The sequence below is a fragment of the Mobula birostris genome, chromosome 6, assembly GCF_030028105.1.
Source record: "Mobula birostris isolate sMobBir1 chromosome 6, sMobBir1.hap1, whole genome shotgun sequence".
Classification (NCBI taxonomy): Eukaryota; Metazoa; Chordata; class Chondrichthyes; order Myliobatiformes; family Myliobatidae; genus Mobula; species Mobula birostris.
Genome location: NC_092375.1, coordinates 186,666,800 through 186,689,011, shown reverse-complemented (window position 1 = coordinate 186,689,011; position 22,212 = coordinate 186,666,800). Strand labels below are relative to the sequence as shown.

At 42.5% G+C, this 22,212-nt stretch overlaps 1 protein-coding gene across 1 annotated transcript in view; it reads left to right on the top strand.

Annotated features, from left to right (window-relative positions):
• Positions 1-22,212, top strand: part of LOC140198774 (low-density lipoprotein receptor-related protein 2-like) — a 359,184-nt gene that overhangs the window by 25,407 nt on the left and 311,565 nt on the right. Inside the window, 8 exon segments of the mRNA XM_072259784.1 lie at positions 2,319-2,503; positions 4,491-4,628; positions 4,630-4,714; positions 4,811-4,988; positions 10,048-10,176; positions 11,880-12,019; positions 16,521-16,534; positions 16,536-16,657. Coding sequence (XP_072115885.1) covers positions 2,319-2,503; positions 4,491-4,628; positions 4,630-4,714; positions 4,811-4,988; positions 10,048-10,176; positions 11,880-12,019; positions 16,521-16,534; positions 16,536-16,657 — 991 coding nt within the window.

Below are 22,212 nucleotides of genomic sequence, written 5' to 3'. Positions count from 1 at the left end.
TAAGATATATGAGCAGAATTATGGCCCATTGAGTCTGCTCCACCATTCCATCATGGCTAATTTATTATCCCCCTTAACCCCATTCTCCTGCCTTCTACCTGTAACCTTTGATGCCCTTGCAAGTCAAGAATCCATCAATCTCTACTTTAAATATATTCAATGATTGGCCTCCACAGTCTCCTGTGACAATGAATTCCACAGATTCACTACCCTCTGGCGGAACAAATTCCTTCTAATCTCCATTCTGAAAGGACGTGCCTCTTTCTGAGGCAGTGTCCTCTGGTCTTAGACTCCTCCACCATAGGAAACATCCTCTCCACATCCACTCTATCGAGGCTTTTCACCATTCGATGGGTTTCACCCCTCATTCTTCTGAATATTGGGTGTGCCTGAGGAAGTGAAGCGTGAGTGGAGGAATGAACATTGTGGAAGAGTATTCGAAACATCCAAGGCATTAGACTTGCTTGCAGGGCCTCAGCTAAGCTTGAGCTTTTCTTAAAAAATCCCAAAGCAGAAGTCAACCCCTTGGGTAAGACCAGTAGTAAGCAAGTAGTGCACATTTTTACATGTGAATCATCATTGCACTCTTTTTCATGTAGATGCCTGTGTCCTCTACAAAGTAGCTTGGTGGCGTAGTGGTTGGCACAATGCTTTACAATGCCAGTGACCTGGGTTTAATTCCTGCTTTTGTCTGTAAGGAATTTGTAGGTTCTCTCCTTGACCTCATGGGTTTCCATTGGGTGCTCCATCTTATGGAACCTTTCTATTGGTATGCTAAGTTCCTAATGACATTTAGAAAATAGGACTTCCAATGAAATTTTATCATCCGATGCATAAAACCATTGCAATAGAAATGTTCTGCAATAATTGTTTGTGGACAGAAAACCTTGTCATTTAATTCATACTGCTACTGAAACTAAAATTCACAAAAACTCAAGAATCCATAATTATCCTTCACCTCTAAAGTGTTCAAAAACAATTCTGGGAATTATGCTTTCAACAGTAAAAACAAGTATGGGTTGGAGGTGTGTCTTTGATCACTGGTACTACATAATTACCATGGTATTGACCACCACTGTACTCCCTTCCTGGTATTCAGTGCCAACCATGGAACCAAACATTGGGAAGGGACTACCATGGATGTGTGTTACTAAATGGTCTGTTTAGTGCCATATTTCATTATGTTCAAAATTATGGCCTACAACTTTCTCAGGACTTGTGGAAGTGCATTGATAGGTCATTGAGTAGCGTACCAACATTTTTTTTTGCTGCTGTTGGCTAGCTATATAAGATTTGAAAGGACCCAAGGCCCAAGATGTTTGATCACTGGTTAGGGAAGGGCTCAACAGGTGAATGAGGATGGCATTTGGTAACTACTGGGTGACAAGAGGGTTGGTGAATTGGATGATCAGTGGTACTAGAGAGGCGTCAAATTTGGTAAAGAGCTTATGGGGGAGTGGGAGTCAGTGTTTTCGAGGAGAACTGCTAAGTAAATAACTCAAAGGTAAGTTAATAGAACTGTTATATATCTTGTACCCAACTGGCACCACTTCAGGTGCAACCCTTAGATTGCACAAAAGCAGGTGCTGTGCACTGTTCAGCTAGGTCTTCTAATATACAGTAACAAACTACAACAATTTCAGAGTGGATCAAATTATATGCGCATTTATTACTTGCAATGGAAGATCTACTTCCATACTTTAAGTCATTTAGAAAGTTGCTTCAAACTTCCAACTCAAAACAAAGCATATACAACAGTTAGTCTCTGAGCGACAGAACACACATCATAGTACAATAGTCTCTGTTTTATTATTTTGTACAGTATTATTGCACAGTATTGCCCACTATTGTACATTGGCAAATTATTGTTGTATATATTATTCAGTACTTTTTATTATTACTTATTATTATTATATTTATTATTACCATTTATTATTATTGCTAAGTGTGTTTTTAAAAGTTGGTGCTGTAATGAAATAATTTCTACTTGGGATTAATCAAGCACTTATTACTATTATTATTTCCACACAGGCTTCATTACTGATTTGGAAGCCTGCATGTGAGGTCTGTAACATGCACAAGGCCACACAATACAAATCAAAATCCAGGAAGGATTTCACATTTGATGTTAGGAAGAATGTGGAATGAGGATTCTGGACTTTACAAATCATGCACAAATCCCTGATTTTCACACACAATTCATATTTCATAGAATTTGGAATGTACAGTATACACGCGAAGGTGGTTTTATATGGTCTAATTTCTATTTTTTTTACTATGAGGCTTTTTTACAAATGTTTCAATCTCTTTGCCAACAGATATTTGATAGTGGAGTGACTGTCACTGAATAAATAGCTGTGGACTGGATTGGTCGCAATCTATATTGGGTGGACTACATTCTTCAAACAATTGAAGTATCAAAACTGGATGGCAGCCACAGAACTGTGTTAGTCAGTGATAATATAACAAATCCAAGAGGTCTGATGTTGGATCCTAGAGCTGAGTAAGACAAAATTTAAATTCAATGTGTTTTTAAAATTTGCATGAAATGTGTGTTGGGGTGGAAGGGCAACTGCTCTTGTTTAATAACCATAACAGAATCAATGAAAGACCACCCAACTAGGGTGTTCAACCAGAATGCAGAAGACAACAAATTGTGCAAATAGAAAAAGAAGTGGACTAATCTTGACAAATTTTTCGACAGAAGTGGTTTGTCATTGCCGCCTTCTGGGCAGTGTATTTACAAGATGGGTGACCCCAACCATTATCAATACTCTTCAGAGATTGCCTGGTGTCAGTGATCGCATAACCAGGACTTGTGATATGCACCAGCTGCTCATACAACTATCCATAACCTGTTTTCATATTCATGTCGCCGTGATCGGGGTGTGGGGGGGTGGTGATGGCTAAGCAAGTGCTATTCCTTGCCCCAGGGTGACCTGCAGGCTGGTGGAGGGAAGGAGCTCCTTACATCTCCTTTGGTAGAAGGAGCCCACCACCCACAATAGCTACCAATACCACCAAAAAATGTGTACCTGCAATGTACTTTATCTGTTACGCTGTTTTCTGTTTACCATTGCTTTTCACTTTCTACTACTTTTGTGTTTGGAGACATCTGTTTTTAGCTGTATCTCGGTAAATGTGACAATAACAAATCAATTAACAATTTAATAATAACGTATAAGAATAGGGTGGTACAGTAGCATGGTTAGCAGAATGCTTCACATTTCATGTGATCCAGGTTCAATTCCCACTACTCCCTGTCAGGAGTTTGTACGTTCTCCCCATGACCAATACCACCATGTGTTTCCTCCAGCTGTTCTAGTTTGCTCCCACAGTTCAAAGGTGTACCAGTTGGCAGTTTAATTGGTCATTATAAATTGTCCCGTGATTAGGCGAGTGTCAAATATGTAGGTTGCTGGGCAGTGTGGCTCAAAGGGCCATAAAGCCCTATTCCAAGCTGTATCTCAAATAAATAAATAAATAACTTAAAAACAATTTTATTGTTTCGGTCTGCTCTTGGGCCGTTCTACTTGTGCTCCTTATGCAATAGGTATTGGAGAAATACCAGTGTACTAAATTTACCCTAAAGCTTTTAAGATTGTTTAATCTATCCTAGCATTTACCAGCAACCTTGGGTGTTAAGTTTTAATTGTTTCACTTCAAACTTTTATACTGGATCTTGTGGATTCAACCAAGTGCCCTCAGTTGGTCCTTAGCTTGATCATATTTCGTAATACCGTGGAAATGAGCAATAAGGAGAAAAAACAAACATTGGTCAACTGCTCATTTGAAACTATATTTCAAAAGAGTTAAATATTGATTGTTTAACTTGTGATCTATTTTCCCCATTCTGTGAAATAAACAAAGTTGCTAAGCATCGAAAAGCCGTCATGATAACTGCTGTTGGAATCCACTGTTTTAAAAATATGTTTTATAACATATTAGTTGAATTAATATGGCTAAAGTCATAGTTTAATCATAATATATACTTTTTAACAAACACGAATTTTTCGCAGTACGTAGTGGTTTGTCTCCACTTACGAGCAGGAAGAAGTATAGCAGTTACATAACAGTTTATCTCCTTTCTCATTTTTCATTGACTAAGTGTTAACACTTCTCCCACGTGATGTAATTCTGCAACTATTGATTGGTTCAGTCTTATCTAAGGAATTTCTGTTGTCTGGACTATAAAGGTAACAGGATTATAAAGATTTTTCAGAGGTGCCATCTTATCTTTTCTTCTTCTTTTCATTGAATCTCTGTTTTGCTTCTCAGCTCCTCAATTAGTTTGCCTAGTATTTGTATGTTTGTTTAAACTTTAAAATAAATGATCACAAAGAATTAAGACTCCTTCCTCTTCTTGACCCTTGGATGAACCCTAAGGATCAGAAAGTAACTGAGGTCCAGCGCTGTTGATGGTCCTGGAGAGTACTGGAGAGATATTGTGATCTTTAATTGGGTTTATTCATTTGATTTTTACCTTGTAGTATTCACCTAATGTTCTGGACAGACTGGGGAAGAAATCCACGAATAGAAAAAGCCAGCATGGATGGCACATTGCGAACTGTTCTGATAAGCAACAAGATCTACTGGCCCAACGGTTTAAGTATTGATTATCCAACTAAACTACTTAACTGATGCATATTTGGATTTTATTGAATACTGTGACTATGATGGAAATAACAGGAGACAAATTTTGGCAAGTGACTTAGTAAGTGAAATGTTAGATCACCTGTTTATTTTAGGAAATAGCTGAATGCATTATATAGAAAGTATGTATTTCAGATCATAACACTCTCTTTTGTAGATATTGAGACACCCACATGCCTTAACCATTTTTGAAGATTTTGTTTATTGGGCTGATCGGCATTCCAACCGTGTTGTTGGAGTAAATAAGTAGCATGGAAGGAATCAGACTGTGATGATCAGTAATATTGTACAGCCCCTTGGAATTGCTGCCATTCATTCTGTAAGGCAACCTCCTGGTATGTCAAAAGTATTAGTTCTTTCACTTGTTATGTGCCATGTTGTATGATGGAGGCAATCATGGTCTTTCCGTGACCATAATTATTCTTGACAAATTCTACAGAAGTGGTTTGCCATTGTTTTCTTCTGGGCAGTGTGTTTACAAAACGGGTGACCTCCCCCTAGCCATTATCAATGCTCTTCAGAGATTGTTTGTCTGGCGTCAGTGGTCACATAACCAGGATATGCAGGACTTGCTGCTCATACAACCATCCACCACCTGCTCCCATGGCTTCATGTGACCCTGATTGGTGGGGGTGGGCTATGCAGGTGCTACACTTTTCCCAAGGGTGACCTACAGGTTTGTGGGGGGAAGGAGTTCTGCCACCCTAATATTTTACATACTTACTTGGGCCCTTAGTTTCCAGTGGAGTTTAGTCCATTGAGGACCTCTCATCTCCATTGTCCTCTGAAGTCAATGGAGTTCATCAATGTTTCTTCAAATCTTTGCATCCACTGTACAGGGGATTGGCCTATACAGCTTCACCAGAGCCCTGTTGGTCTTCCTTACCCATTTCCACCTCTCACGACAGGGATGTAGGATTGGACTTTGAGAGACCTAATAACATTAGTGCTTGTTTAATAACTGAAACATCAAACGGTAAATGCCACAATGTTTGTACTATTGATATTCAAAATTGGTAACACTTCAGGACTATGGAGCTTGTGAGCGTTTACTCAGCAAGTAAAGTTTAATGGTAAATTGAACTCATAGAAAATTCCCCTCCTCTTCTGGTTTTAAACTTGTACGGGAGAGTGAGGATATAATTGATCAAAGTTATAGGGAAGTAGTCACCCCGAAGTTGCAGGAGACGAGTCGCTGGGTGACTGTCAGGAGAAATGGAAATAGGCAGGAAGAGCAGAGCACCCCTGTGGCCATTCCCCTCAAAAACTTTTCGTCCCTCTTCCCTTCGGGAGAAGGTTCAGGAGCTTGAAGACTCGTATGGCCAGATTTGGGAACAGCTTCTTTCCAACTGTGATAAGACTGCTGAACGGATCCTTACCCGGATCTGGGCCGTACCCTCCAAATATCCGGACCTGCCTCTCTGTTTTTTTGCACTACCTTACTTCCCATTTTGCTATTTTCTATTTATGATTTATAATTTAAATTTTTAATATTTACTAATTTTAACTATTTTTAATATTTATAACATTTAATATTTGTAATCCGGGGAGTGTGCAGCACAGAATCAGATATCGCTATGATGATTGTACGTTCTAGTACCAATTGTTTGGCGACAATAAAGTATAAAGTATAACAAGTATACCGCTTTGGATACTTTTGTGGGGGATGACCTCGCGGGAGAATGCCATGGTGATGGGGTTACAGACTTTGTGCATGGGTCTGTGGTGCAGAAGGGAAAGAGAAAGGAGAAGGGAGTGGCAGTGATAGAGGAGTCGATAGTGAGGGGAATAGACTGGAGATTCTGGGACACCCGGATGGTATGTTGCCTCCCAGGTACCAGGGTGGGGGATATCTGAGATTGCGTCCATAACATTTTGGAGAGGAAGGGAGAGCAGCCAGATGTCTTAGTACATATTGGTACCAATGACATAGGAAGGAAAAGCAATGAGGTCCTGAAAAGAGAATTTAGAGAGCTAGGTGGAAAGCTGAGAAGCAGGACCCCCCAGGTAGTAATTTCTGGATTGCTGCCTGTGCCATGTGCCAGTGAGGGTAGGAACAGGATAATTCGGCAGATAAATGCATGGATGAGAAACTGGTGCAGGGGGCAGGGCTTCAGGTTCTTGGACAATTGGGATCTCTTCTGGGGGAGGTATGGCCTGTTTAAAAGTGACGGGTTGCACCTGAACACGAGGGGGACCAATATTCTCACTGGCAGATTTGTTAGAGCTGTTGGGGAGGGTTTAAACTAACTTGGCAGGGGGGTGGGAACTGGAGTGAAGGGACTTAGGAAAAGACGGATGGTAAAAAAGTAAAGATAGCGTGCAGTCAGATTGTCAAGAAGCGCAGACAGGTGATGGGACTTAGTTGCAGCCAACAGGCTGAGTATCAAATCATTAGTGATGCAGAGTAAGAAAGGACAGCAAATACAGTATTCAAGGTGTTGTATCTAAATGCGCATAGTATAAGAAATAAGGTGGATGATCTTGTTGCAATATTACAGATTGCCAGGTATAATGTTGTGGCCATCACTGAATCGTGGCTGAAGGATGGTTGTAGTTCGGAGCTGAATGTCCAAGGTCACACGTTATATCAGAGGGATAGGAAGGTAGGCAGAGGGGGTGGTGTGGCTCTACCTGTAAAGAATAACATGAAATCAGTAGAAAGATGTGACATAGGATTGGAAGATGTTGAACCCTCTTGGGTTGAGTTAAGAAACCGCAAGGTTAAAAGGACGTTAATGGCAGTTATATCCAGACCTCCCAACAGTGGCTGGGAGGTGGACCACAGGTTATAACAGGAAATAGAAAAGGCGAGTCAAAAGTGCAAAGTTAAGATAGTCATGGGAGATTTTAACATGCAGGTCGATTGGGAAAATTGGGTTGGTAATGGATCTCAAGAGTGAGTTTGTTGAATGCCTAAGAGATAGCTTTTTAGAGCAGTTTGTCTTTGAGCCTACTAGGAGATCAGCTATACTGGATTAGGTGTTATGTAATGAACCCGAGGTGATTAGGGAGCTTAAGGTAAAAGAACCCTTCGGAACCAATGATTGTAATATGATCGTGTTCAACTTGAAACTTGATAGGGGGAAAGTAAAGTCTGATGTAGCAGTATTTCAGTGGAGTAAGGGAAATTACAGTGGTATGTGAGAGGATCTGGCCAAAGTAAATTCGAAGGAGCTGCTGGCAGAGATGTCAGCAGAGCAGCAATGGTGTGCGTTTCTGGGAAAAATGAGGAAGGTGCAGGACATGTGTGTTCCAAAAATGAAGTAATACTCAAATGGTAAAATAGTACAACCATGGCTGACAAAGGAAGTCAAACCTGTTGTAAAAGCAGAAGAAAGGGCATACAACAAAGCAAAAATTAGTGGGAAGATAGAGGATTGGGAAGTTTTTAAAAACCTACAGAGAGCAACTAAAAAAATCTATAGAAAGAAAAAGATGGAAATATGAAAGCAAGCTAGCAAGTAATATCAGAGTATATAGCAAAAGCTTTTTCAAATATGTTAAAAATAAAAGAGAAATGAGAGTGGATATAGGACCGCTAGAAAATGAGAAAGGAAAAATAATAACGGGGGACAAGGAGATGGCTGATGAACTAAATGAGTATTTTTCATCGGTCTTCACTGTGGAAGACACTAGCAGTATGCCTGATGTTGCAGTGTGTGAAGGAAGAGAAGTGGGTGCAGCTACTTTTACAAGGGAGAAAGTGCTCAAAAAGCTGAAAGACCTAGAGGTACATAAGTCACCTGGACCAGAGGAACTGCACCCTAGGGTTCTGAAAGAGGTAGCATTAGAGATTGTGGTGGCATTAGAAATGATCCTTCAAAAATCATTGGACTCTGGCATGGTGCCAGAGGACTGGAAAATTGCAAATGTTACTCCACTCTTTAAGAAAGGGGGAAGGCAGCAGAAAGGAAATTATAGATGTATATATGGATTTTTAGACGGCCTTTGACAAGGTGCCACAGATGAGGCTGCTTACCAAGATAAGAGCCCATGGTATTACAGGAAAGTTAATAACATGGTTAGAGCATTGGCTGATTGGTAGGAGGCAGTGAGTAGAAATAAAAAGATCCTTTTCTGGTTGGCTGCCAGTGACTAGTAATGTTCTGCAGGGTTCGGTGTTGGGACCACTTCTTTTTATGCTGTGTGATTTAGATGATGGAATAGATGACATTGTTGCCAAGTTTGCAGACGATCCGAAGATTAGTGGAGGGCCAGGTCGTGTTGAGGAAACAGGTAGGGTGCAGAAGGACTTAAACTGATTAAGAGAATGGGCAAGAATGTGGCAAATAAAATGCAATGTTGGAAAATGCATGGTCACGCACATTGGTACATTGGTAGTAGAAATAAATGTGCAGACTATTTTCTAAGCAGGGAGAAAATCCAGGAATCTGAGATGCAGATGGACTTGGGAGTCCTTGTGCAGAACACCCTAAATGTTAACTTGCAGGTTGAGTCAGTAGTGAGGAAGGCAAATGCCACGTTAGCATTGATTTCAAGAAGTCTAGAATACAAGAGCAAGGGTGTGATGCTGAGGCTTTATAAGGCACTGGTGGGCCCTCACCTTGAGTATTGTGAACAGTTTTGGGCCCCTCTTCTTAGAAAAGATGTGCTGGCATTGGAGAGGGTCCAGAAGAGAGGGTTCACAAGCGTGATGCCAGGAATGAAAGGGCTATCATACGAGGAACGTTTGATGGTTCTGGGTCTGTATTTGCTGAAATTTAGAAGGAAGAGGGGTGACCTCATTGAAACCTTTCGAATGTTGAAAGGCCCAGACAGAGTAGGTGTGGAAAGGATGTTTCCCATGGTGGGAGAGTCCAGAACAAGAGGGCACAGCCTCAGGATAGAGGTGCGCCCTTTCAAAACAGAGATGTGGATAACTTTCTTTAACCAAAGGGTGGTGAATTTGTGGAATTCGTTGCCACATGCAGCTATGGAGGGCAGGTTGTTGGGTGTATTTAAGGCAGAGATTGATAGGTTCTTGACTGGACATGGTATCAAAGGTTACAGGGATAAGGCCGGGAATTGGGGTTGAGGAGGAAGTAGAAAAAAATAATGAGGAGCAGACTCAAAGGGCCAAATGTGCCTATTTCTGCTCCTATGTATTATGGTCTTGTGGTCTAAACTGTATTTGCTTACTATTTCTGTGATAGGAAAACAATATGAAAATATCTTCTGCCTGGATTACATCCAAGCTTACAGGAACAATATTCTAAAGTTGGCATCATCAGTCACTCTACAAAGCAAATATTTTCTAGATCTGAATTCTGTATTAAATTAAAATGTCTTAAAATGCTTCCAGTCATTTTTGTACACTATTTTGCTTAACTAGTCTTGCTGACAATAGTGATTTCTACATAATTATGGATATTTGTATATATTGTGTTGTAGGCTGGAATCCATGTCTCTCAAACCCCTGCAGCTATTTGTGCCTCCTGTCTGCATCACCACCTAAATGGTATTCATGTGTCTGCCCTTCAGGCTGAAAACTGATGTATGATTTGGAGCATTGTAATAAAGGTACGATAATGTTACTCGTTACCTCTCGTCATAAAATGCTCTCCTTTAGTAATGAATCCCTAGTTGTGCTGCAGAAATAAATAATTCAGATTCTCAAGTTATAGAGTGACTTGTAGACGTGCATTACTGGGAGAAAATATGTGATCAGAATCAGGTTTAATATCACAGGCATATGTTGTGAAGTTTGTTAAGATTGTGGCAGAAGTACAATGATAAATAGAGAAAAAAACCGAATTACAATATATATATATATAGTTATATATATGTTTATTAAATAGTTAAATTAAGATAAATAGTACAAAAACAGAAATTTAAAAAGATTTATATAGAAATTTTATTTGAAATTATCAATGAACATGAGAAATTATTCTCTGAGATGAGTTGCCAAACTCGACTGACGAGCCCCACCTGCCTGAAGTGACTGGTTGTAAGGCACCAGTAACCCACCCTTGCACCTTCTCCTGTCTGTAGAAATGGTTCCACCAGGCTTAGTAGCTATGCCACATGTGAAGGCCAAGAGCTGGACTTGGTTGTCAGATGCTATTTGAGACGCATGCCATTGGGAGCATTTAATAAGTAGTGGAAGTTATCCCCCACCACCACCCACAGCTATAACAACCTTAAAGAAACAATTCACCTTTACAATGACATTAATGCGGTATTTTTCTTCGAAATTTTTTTTTCCTGCTCCTCATGGCCTTCAAGGATGTGTTGTCATTGGAGAGAGTTCAAAGCACGTTTGCAAGGATGATTCTGGGAATGAAAGGGTTAACATATGAGTGGCATTTGGCAGCTTTGGGCCTGTACTCACTGGAATTTAGAAGGATGCGTAGGAATCTCATTCAAACCTACTGAATATTGAAAGGACTAGATAAGGTGGATGTGGAGAGGATGTTTCCTATGGTGTGGGTATCCAGAACTAGAGGGCACAGCCTGAAAATTGAGGGGCGACCTTTTAGAACAAAGATAAGAAGGAATTTTTTTAGCCAGAGAGTAATGAATCTGTGGAATGCTGTGCCACAGACTGCGGTGGAGGCCAAGTCTGTGGGTATTTTTAAGGTGGAAGTTGATTGTTTCCTGATCAGTCAGGGCATTAAAGGATATGACAAGAATGCAGATGTTCGGGGTTGAGTGGGATCTAGGATCAGCCATGATTGAATGGTAGTGCAGACTTGACTGGCTGAATGGCCTAATTCTGCCCCTATGTTTTATGGCCTTCTCATTATGATGAAAGTATACCAAAATTTATTTTGTAAATTCAGTCAGTCAATCAGTCAGTGGGTGCCGTCCCGAATCTGGGGTTGGCGGCTATGCACCTCTATCTTCTTCGATCTTGCAACAGCACCGAGTACAGCCTCTCCTCCAGTTTGTTCTCGCTGGCCGCCTTGGCACTACCTGCCGCCGCCCCCACCAAACTCGAGCCCGAGGCCATGTCAGCCTCCAGCCACGGCCACTTCTTTGAGCTCAGCCCTTCCTTAGGCGGAGGCCTTGGGCAGGTCCAGGCACACGGTGCAGTGCCCAAGTTCATCATATCTCTTCTAACTAGCTGCATAGCATATGATTCATAGATACGTGGTGAGGCTTTAATCTCTTCCACGGAAGACGGCCGTTGGCTCACAAGGAGCTTATCTGCCTTTTGTCAGGTCTTGTTTCTTTTAGTCCTGCTGGGTGTCCTCACACCCTCCTCACCAGACTAAGTCCAGTGGGGGAGCCGGCCCAAGTCGCTGACCACTCGACCACGGCCCCCGGCCGAGCGCCGGGCGCCCGCACCCCGCCGGATCTCTTCGAGCATCCGGCGCCCAACCAAAAAACCATGGTTGAGTGGCCGGCAACCAAACTGGAAGTAATTTTGTAAATTAACTGCATTTTAATTGCTGTAGGAGTGATGCAGCTGGAATACACTGAACAGCCAGGAAATGCTATAACAACAGATTGAAATTATAGGAGCTCTATTCCAATATGTTCTACATTCCATGTCCATTATCTGATGTCCAGTGAAAGCACTGTGTTGTGAACCTCTCAAAGGCGGATATATCATACAATATAGATACTACACTATAGTTATGTGCTCTTTGATCGATATATGTTGCCACTATTGAGTTGTGGATCTCAGACTGAAGTATTGAGAGCACTGTCACAAATTTCTAAAATTTTGTGATCTACAGTTCTGTGCAAACATATTAGGCACATATATAGTATATAGCTATGGTGTCTAAGACTTTTGCACCGTACTGTGTATTGGTTAAAATAGGAAGGTGGTTGGGAAACAGAAATAAGAGTACTTATTTAGCTCGTAGTATTAAGTGTAGTTTTGTATCTGGAAAGCCATAATATACAGTCCTGTATAAAAGTCTTAGGCTAGGGTGCCCAAGAATTTTGTACAGTATTGTAGTAATTTTATGTATTGCACTGTACTGCTGCCACAAAAGAAACCAAATTCCATATGTGAGTGATGATAACCTGTTTTTGATGTGGCTCTCAATTGTGGACTGAGAATGGGAAGAGGGCAGGGAGAGGTGAGGGAGTGGGAAGCACCAGAGAGACATTCTGCAATAATCAATAAACCAGTTGTTTGGAATCAATTGACCTTGCCCGTTGTCTCAGGGCTGGGTGTGTCTACCCATGCCACACCATGACACCATTCCCAGCATTCTTTGTTCCTATCAGATTTATAACCTCACTCTCTGCTGCACGTTGACAAATACAGTACTGTGCAGAAGTCTTAGGCACCCTAGCTAAAGACTTTTGCACGGTACTGCATGCCCAGTGATGCAGCTGAACTGCTGCATGGATGAGGGATAGATACTGCAGATGCATTTAAATGAAGTGCAGGGTCAAAGTAATTTTCTAAGACGTAATGCAACTGGAGAGTGTTAAGATGCAGTTTTTTTTGTTTTCAGTGATGATCAGACTAAATGTTTTTTTGAATCGTGTTTCAAATGAAGTGTGAAGAATGGTCACACACAAAATGCTCAGCAGCTCAGGCAGCATCAATAGAGAGGAATAAACAGTTGACATTTCGAACTGGAACCCTTCATCAGGATTTATTCTTCTCTATAGATACTGTCTGATCTGCTGAGTTCCTCCAGCAGTGTTGCTGTGTTGCTGTGTTGCTCTGCATTCCCAACATCTACAGAACGTTTTGTGTTTATGAAGGAGGGTCAGCTCAGATTTGTACAAGTGCATACATAACAACACACACAAAATGTTGGAGGAATTCAGTAGGTCAGGCAGCATGTATGGAAAAGAGTAAGCAGTCAACGTTTCGGGCCAAGACCCTTCAGCAGGACTAAAAGGGAAGGGGCGATACACCTGAATTAAAAGGTGGAGGGTTGGGGGGTGGGGGGGAAGAGGGTAGCTGGAAGGTGATTAGTGAAGCCAGGTGGGTGAGAAAGGTCAAGGGCTGGAGAAGAAAGAATCTGATAGGAGGGGAGAGTGGACAATAGGAGAAAGTGAAGGGAGATACAATAATATTTTCTTGTCCTTTGAGGTAGTTTTATGGTGATTGACAATTCAATGTTTTTGTCTCAAACACCATTCCTTGGCCCAATTTATTAATGTAAGTTCAGTTGATGACTTTCGTCCAGTGGTGAGCAAATTATTTTCTCTAACACCGTATAATGACTCATGCAGCGGTCCCCAACCACCGGGCCGCAAAGCATGCGCTACCGGGCTGCGAGGAAACGATATGATTTGGTGATATGAGTCAGCTGCACCTTTCCTCATTCCCTGTCACATCCACTGTTGAGCTTGAACGCACGTGAGATCATTACCCTCACGTCATCCATGTCTGCGCAGGAAGGAGATCAACTCCTCGAGCTTGCAAATGACTGCGGGCTGAAAAGTATGTTTGACATAACATTTCTGCCGGCATTCCGGATCAAAGTCAAGGCTAAATATCCTGAGATAGTCACGAAAGCACTGAAAACATTGCTTCCATTTCCAACATATCTCTGCAATGAATGCAACGAAAACTAAATTGCGGAATAGACTGGACATAAGGAACCCCACTCAAGTATCGCTGTCTCCCATCACCCCCCAATGGGACCGTCTTGTTGCAGGGAAACAAGCCCAGGGCTCCCACTGATTCAGCGATATTGGTGTGTTGCAATGATTTTATATGTTCAGACGGGGAAAATATGTGCTGTGTGTTTAATATCCAAATGTTACTTAAAATGTGATGATGCTATTGACTAATAAGTGACTTATATAACCATATAACAATTACAGCACGGAAACAGGCCATCTCTGCCCTTCTAGTCCATGCCGAACGCTACTTACCTAGTCCCACTGACCTGCGCTCAGCCCATAACCCTCCATTCCTTTCCTGTCCACATAACTATCCAATTTTTCTTTAAATGATAATATCGAACCTGCCTCTACCATTTCTACTGGAAGTTCGGTCAACACTTACTTCAAGCTCCCCAGATAATTGACTTATCACTATATTCATGCGAGGAAAATATGCGTTACGTCTTTAATATTAAATTCGTTAGATAAACTCTTTTAGAAACGAAATTGAGTGTATTAGCCACTTATCACCTATATTCCAGTCGTGATTAACATCCCCCAAAACAGAATCGCCAAAAAACAATTTGTAGAAAAGAATCGGCACGTACACGCATGCACAGAGTCATGCATGTGCACACAGGTGCCCGCGCAAGGCTTCATGGTCATGGTAGTCTTTCACAGGGTAAACACAACGTATTTGACTGCTACTCTTGTCCGTTGGCAACCCAAATGTTGCCTGGCCTGCTGAGTTCCTCCAGCATTTTGTGTGTGTTACTTAGATTTCCAGCACCTGCAGATTTTCTTTTGTTTGTAATTCCACTGAGGTTCGGTGGGTCTACAATTAGAGATCGTGGTTAAAGGTGAAAGTTGAAATGTTAAAGGAGAACATGTGAGGAACCATCTTCACTGGGAGAGTGGTGTGAGTGTGGAATGAGCTGCCAGTGCGAGTGGTGGATGCAGTTTCGATTTCAACGTTTAAGAGAAGTTGGATCGGTACTGTACATGGATGGGAGGGGTGTGGAGGGCTCTGGTCTGGGTGCAGGTCAATGGGAGTAGGCAGTTTAAATGGTCGGCACAGACTAGATGGGCTGAGGGGCCTCTTTCTGTGCTCTAATTTTCGATGACTATGACTAACTTTAATTATGCTAATACTATCTTCTTTGAACACATTCTGAAAAGAAATTGCAGTGGCATCTGGAAGAGATATGATAATTAAAGATGTGCATTGTTTGGAAGAGCTTAATTATCTTACAGTTATGCTTAGCCCCCACTTATGCAGTGCGAAGCAGATTTTACAAAGTCTAGCATTGATTGAAAGAGTTAGTGATCCTAAAAAGTACTCACGAATAACTGATAGACCTGAATTTTTTGGATATATCTGACCATGGCCTCCTCTTGTGCAAACTGAGGTCAGCCTTATATTCCTTCTGGCTACTCTCCAATCTAATGTTATGAATATCAATTTCTCCTTCCATTGAACAAAACTCCACCGCCCCACACCCTTCCCCTATTCTCTACTCTGACCTTTTACTTATTCTCTCCTGCTATACTTCCCCCTGGGTCCCTCCTCCTACCCTTACTCCCATAGTCCACTCTCCTCTCCTATCAGATTCTTTCTTCTCCAGCTCTTTATCTTTCCCACCCACTGGGCTTCACCCATCACCTTCTAGCTATCTCCTTTCCTCTCCCCTTGTCTTTTTATTCTGGTGTCTTCCTCCTTCCTTTCCCCACCTGAAGAAGGGTCTCAGTCCAAAATGTCGACCAGCTTTTCCATGGATGCTGCCTGCCTGACCTGCTGAATTCCTCATGCATCTTGTTTGTTTTGCCTTGTATGCACTTGTACAAATCTGAACTGACCCTCCTTCATAAACATAATAGATTCTGTAGATGTTGGAGATCCAGAGCAGCATGCACAAAATGTTGGAGGAACTCAGCAGATCAGGCAGCATCTATATAGAGGAATAAATCCTGATTAAGGGTCTTGGCCCGAAACGTTGACTGCTTATGTTTTTCCATAGGTGTTGCCTGACCTGTTGAGTTTCTCAAGCATTTTGTCTGTATTGCTTTTATTTCTTCTCATTATTATTTCTTTCTTTCTTGTACTTGTGCAGTTTGTTGTCATTTGCAGACTGTTTGAGCGGCAAAGTTAGTATGGTCTTTCATTGATTCTGTTATAGTTATTGTTCTATTGTAGATTTATTGAGTATGCCTGCAAGGAAGTGTGTCTCAGTGTTGTATATGGTGACATATATCTACTTTGAGAATACATTTACTTTGAACATTGAACTTGGAGGCTGTGCGGATTTTCCTTACTCTGATTTATGTGTCTTTAGGGAGAAATTCACCGTGAAGTTAGATGGGACCAATAGGACAGTGTTTGCCCCAGCTTCCATCATTAGTTCCCCTATGGGTTTGGCTTTTGACTGGATTTCAATGAACCTTTACTATACCAACTTCAACCCACAGTCCATATGCTTAAATGGGTTTGAATTCACATCGAAAAAGAAAATTAACATTTAGCTCTCAAGGTTTTTTATCTAATTACAAATGCATAAATTATGGACTTTAAATTCCAAAATTTCATTATAATAATTCTTGATAACTTAATCCAACCTACCTACTGATATGCAAATTGGATTATTATATTACTCTAGACCAGGGGTTCCCAACCTGTGGTTCATGGACCCCTCAGTTAATGGTAGGGGTCCATGGCATAAAAAGGTTGGGAACCTCTGGTGTAAATAGTTAATTTTTACACCATTATGATTCTGGTGCTCCTTTTGGAAATGATTGATTTGAAACTTAACTTTTGTCTATATGTTGATTCTTTCACAAATGTGGCTTGGTGATATTTTAAAATGATTGTTCTTATTTTGACTCTTAGCAACATACACTTTCCTAGCCGCTTTAATAGATACAGGAGTGGAACCTGGTGTGGTCTTCAGCTGCTGTAGCCCATCCACTCCAAGGCTCGGTATGTGTGTTCAGAGATGTTCTTCTGCACACCACTTTTGTAACATGTGGCTGTTTGAGTTACTGTCACCTTCCTGTCAGTTTGAACCAGTCTGGCCATTCTCTTCTGTCCTCTCTCGTTAACAAGCCATTTGCACCCACAGAACTGCCACTCACTGGATTTTTGTTTTGTTTCTTGCACCATTCTCTGTAAACTCTGGAGACTGTTGTACGTGAAAATCCAGAAGATCAGCAGTTTCTGAGATACTCAAACCACCCTGTCTGGCACCAACAATCAGTCTATGGTCAAAGTCACCTAGATTTTTTTGTTCCCCATTCTGGTGTTTGGTCTTAACAACAACATGGTTCTCTGCATTGAGTTGCTGTCATGTGATTGGCTGATTAGATATTTGCATTAACAAGCAGATCTGCCAAAATATGGTCACAGAGCCATTGATAGAAGGCCAACTTAGATGACTGCTAATTTAAATAATTTGCAGAAACATCAAACATAACTTTGGCGTTTAGTCAATAAATCTCTTGTGTGAAGGACATAAAGTCTAATAGTCAAATAAATGAAAATTTTGTTTAGTATGATTGGAAATAAGCCTCATTTGCATTACTAAACAAAATTCTAAACAGCTGATTGAATTGTGGCATTGGACACAAGAAACCTATCACCTTCCCTTTCATTTAAACAGGATAATCCAACCTTCTTCAAAGTTGCTGGTGAACGCAGCAGGCCAGGCAGCATCTCTAGGAAGAGGTACAGTCGACGTTTCAGCCGAGACCCTTCGTCAGGACTAACTGAAAGAAGAGTGAGTAAGGGATTTGAAAGTGGGAGTGGGAGGGGGAGGGGGAGATCCAAAATGATAGGAGAAGACAGGAGGGGGAGGGATAGAGCCAAGAGCTGGACAGGTGATTGGCAAAAGGGATATGAGAGGATCATGGGACAGGAGGCCCAGGGAGAAAGAAAAGGGGGAGGGGGAAAAAAAAACAAACCCAGAGGATGGGCAAGGGGTATAGTCAAAGGGACAGAGGGAGAAAAAGGAGAGAGAGAGAGAGAGAGAGAGAAAGAAAGTGTGTATAAAAATAAATAACGGTTGGGGTACGAGGGGGAGGTGGGGCATTAGCGGAAGTTAGAGAAGTCAATGTTCATGCCATCAGGTTGGAGGCTACCCAGACGGAATATAAGGTGTTGTTCCTCCAACCTGAGTGTGGCTTCATCTTTACAGTAGAGGAGGCCGTGGATAGACATTTCAGAATCGGAATGGGATGTGGAATTAAAATGTGTGGCCACTGGGAGATCCGGACGCAGTATATCACCCCAGCGGACTCACAGGTGTGCCATCCCCTTCTTGCAATTCAGTCTCCACCGCATCTGCTCTCAAGATGAGGCCTTTCATTCCAGGACGAGGGAGATGTCCTCCTTTTTTAAAGAAAGGGGCTTCCCTTCCTCCACTATCAACTCTGCTCTCAAACGCATCTCCCCCATTTCACGCACATCTGCTCTCACTCCATCCTCCCGCCACCCCACTAGGAATAGGGTTCCCCTGGTCGTTACCTACCACCCCACCAGCCTCCGGGTCCAACATATTATTCTCTGTAACTTCCGCCACCTCCAACGGGATCCCACCACTAAGCACATCTTTCCCTCCCCCCCCACTGCTTTCCGCAGGAATCGCTCCCTACGCGACTCCCTTGTCCATTCGTCCCCCCCATCCCTCCCCACTGATCTCCCTCCTGGCACTTATCCGTGTAAGCGGAACAAGTGCTACACATGCCCTTACACTTCCTCCCTTACCACCATTCAGGGCCCCAAACAGTCCTTCCAGGTGAGGCGACACTTCACCTGTGAGTCGGCTGGGGTGATATACTGCGTCCGGTGCTCCCGATGTGGCCTTCTATATATTGGCGAGACCCGACGCAGACTGGGAGACTGCTTTGCTGAACACCTACGCTCTGTCCTCCAGAGAAAGCAGGATCTCCCAGTGGCCACACATTTTAATTCCACATCCCATTCCCATTCTGACATGTCTATTCACGGCCTCCTCTACTGTAGAGATGAAGTCACACTCAGGTTGGAGGAACAACACCTTATATTCCGTCTGGGTAGCCTCCAACCTGATGGCATGAACATCGACTTCTCTAACTTCCGCTAAGGCCCCACCTCCCCCTCATACCCCATCCGTTATTTATTTTTATACACACATTCTTTCTTTCACTCTCCTTTTTCTCCCTCTTTCCCTCTGACTATACCCCTTGCCCATCCTCTGGTTTTTCCCCCCTCCCCCTTTTCTTTCTCCCTGGGCCGCCTGTCCCATGATCCTCTCATATCCCTTTTGCCAATCAACTGTCCAGCTCTCGGCTCCATCCCTCCCCCTCCTGTCTTCTCCAATCATTTCAGATCTCGCCCTCCCCCTCCCACTTTCAAATCTCTCACTAACTCTTCCTTCAGTTAGTCCTGACGAAGGGTCTCGGCCTGAAACGTCGACTGTACCTCTTCCTAGAGATGCTGCCTGGCCTGCTGCGTTCACCAGCAACTTTGATGTGTGTTGCACTAACACACATAATTCTTTATTCAAACCTTTATTCTTTACTCATAGCATGCTATGGGGGAAGTTACAGACGGATGTCCCAAAAGAGCCAGTCCAGACACTGTCCCCAAATTACACAATTCTCCACAATTTATAACATTGATCAGGTAGCAGGAAATCTTATGATTACAAGTTTAGATAATATTAGAATCATTTCAACCACATGCTAAGATACAATTAGATGTAAAATAATCATTGGTTAATTAGTTATAATTATTGTAAGCCAAAGCTAGCCCATCAGTTCCTCATTCGGACCCTTTCCCCTTTCTCCAGAACATTCTAGCCCTTACACTATACTTCCCATATTTAGCTATACCTTGAGATGCTTCTGCAAGATCAGATAGTTCATTATTTGAATCTTTGCCTATCTTTAGAGAACAATGACTAGTATGTCTCCGATTGCTGGGTAAAGCTTCTTTTCGACTGTCCAAAACAGTAAGCTAAGGTGCCCACAAGGTGATTGATCATTAGTTAATCATTGTTCTTAGTCTATACCCCCATTTACCTATCCCTTCACTCCATCATTCCCCCCTTTTATCATACCATGATAACCAATCAAATGGGGGACGAGAAGGGCATCATCAATCTTTCCGTGAAAAGTCGGCAGCCAACATTTAGGCAGGTCATGTCACACGGCAAGCAATAATTATAACAATGAGAATAATCAGCCCATGCAGTAAATAAGACCCCCATGATCCTCCCTGCAACCATCCTAACCAGCCATCCCCCTTCCCTGAACCTTGCCTGAAATCATCCATTTGTTTCTTAATAGACTGAATGGCAGGTCACGTTGTATGATTCGTCAGTATCAAGGGTGATAACTTTGTCTCTGACTATGGCGCATACCCCTCCCTGTTGGGCCAGCTGATAATCCCCAGCATACCTGGTCTGCTGTGCGTAAAGTCACAACTCCACCAATTCTCTGTTAACAGCCTCCAGACCTTACATCGTACTGTTTCCCAATGCCGCCAGCCCACAAGTGAGGTAGTTGCAGTTCTTTGCAGCTATGGTTCCTGCCGAACCCTCTAGAGAGAGAGTGCTCAGAAACCCGTAGCCCAGAGAAGAGCCCAGAGTAACAGGATTCCCCCAGTCAGCACAGAATTCCTTACTCACGGCTTGAGCTGTCAGTCGCCATCGAACGTGGGCAACCTGAGGGCAGGGAACAGAAAGTGGTTCAATCGTTCCTACTGCAAGGAGGTTAGGCAGAGTGGTGGTAGCTGTAGTATAGGTACCGTTGAACAATAACACATATTGGCTCTGTAACAGGTATTTTTGTAACTCACTATTTTTTCATTCCACAAGTGCTCCTGTGGATACAGGGAGGAGTATTCAAAAGTCCCTGAACTTTGAGTCCCTGAACACGTGAGTCCCATTGCAATATCCACAATTCCCTTAAAGAGGGGCATGCATTGTTTGTGGATACATTTGCAAGAGAATATTCCCTGGTCTATCCTACATTGGCAGTCCGGACAATGTTTCTTCAGGCAAGGTATCTCCCTGGGAACTCTGGCAAAGACGCATCCCTCTCCCTCCACTACAAAACAGAAGGGATAATCCCCAATGCCCTTGCCAGTAGTCTCACCACCCACTCTCTCGAGGCACTTTCCCATAACCTGCCTTTTAAACTTTCCTCTTATCCCCTTACATTCTGCCCCTGATCTATCCTCCACTATTAAGTCATATTCCGCCCAACTTAGCCCTGATGGGTTAGCAAGAAACAATGCTTCTACAGATTGTACCAAAGGATAACATGCAGTACGGTTACCATGCAGACGCATATGAGTCTTATAAAATAAATTGTGCTCCAGGCTTAATACCGTGGAGGTAGTTATAACAGTGAAAAGTCCAATAATAGTCTTTAGTCCACCTGCAGAGCCCATCGTTTGTAATCACTTAGGTGGATCCAGCGGCTGTGCCCTTGAACCTTAACAGCTGTCGGTGTTTGCAGAGGTATCTGGAATGGCCCTTTCCACCGGGGTCCAAGCTTGGAAGGCTTCCAATCCCTGATCAGTACTGAATATACAATTTTCAACTCTGGCCACTCTGTTCCCTGACCTCCAGGCTCCTTAAGGGTATTTTGTACCTGGGAGTGAAGAGACTTTAGAGAGGATGTTAGTTGGCGAAAGTACTTCTGCAATTCATCCCCCATGACACTTAGATCAATTTGGGTGGGAGGCTGCATGTCAGCGTCCCATGGGGTCCTTCCAGGACGCCCATAAACAATTTCAGCTGCAGATACCCCTGTAGTGGAGTGTGGGGTAATTCTCATATGATATAAAGCAAGTGGAAGGACCTTCAGCCAACTCAGTCTGGTTTCGGACATTAACTTAGACAGCTTGTTTTTCAGGGTGCCGTTGGCCATTTCCACTATTCCTGCAGCCTTCGGGTGGTAAGCGCAATGAAACTGCTGTTGGATGCGCAGCACCTCACAGAGCTCTTTATTTATATTTCCTACAAAGTGAGGGCCATTGTCTGA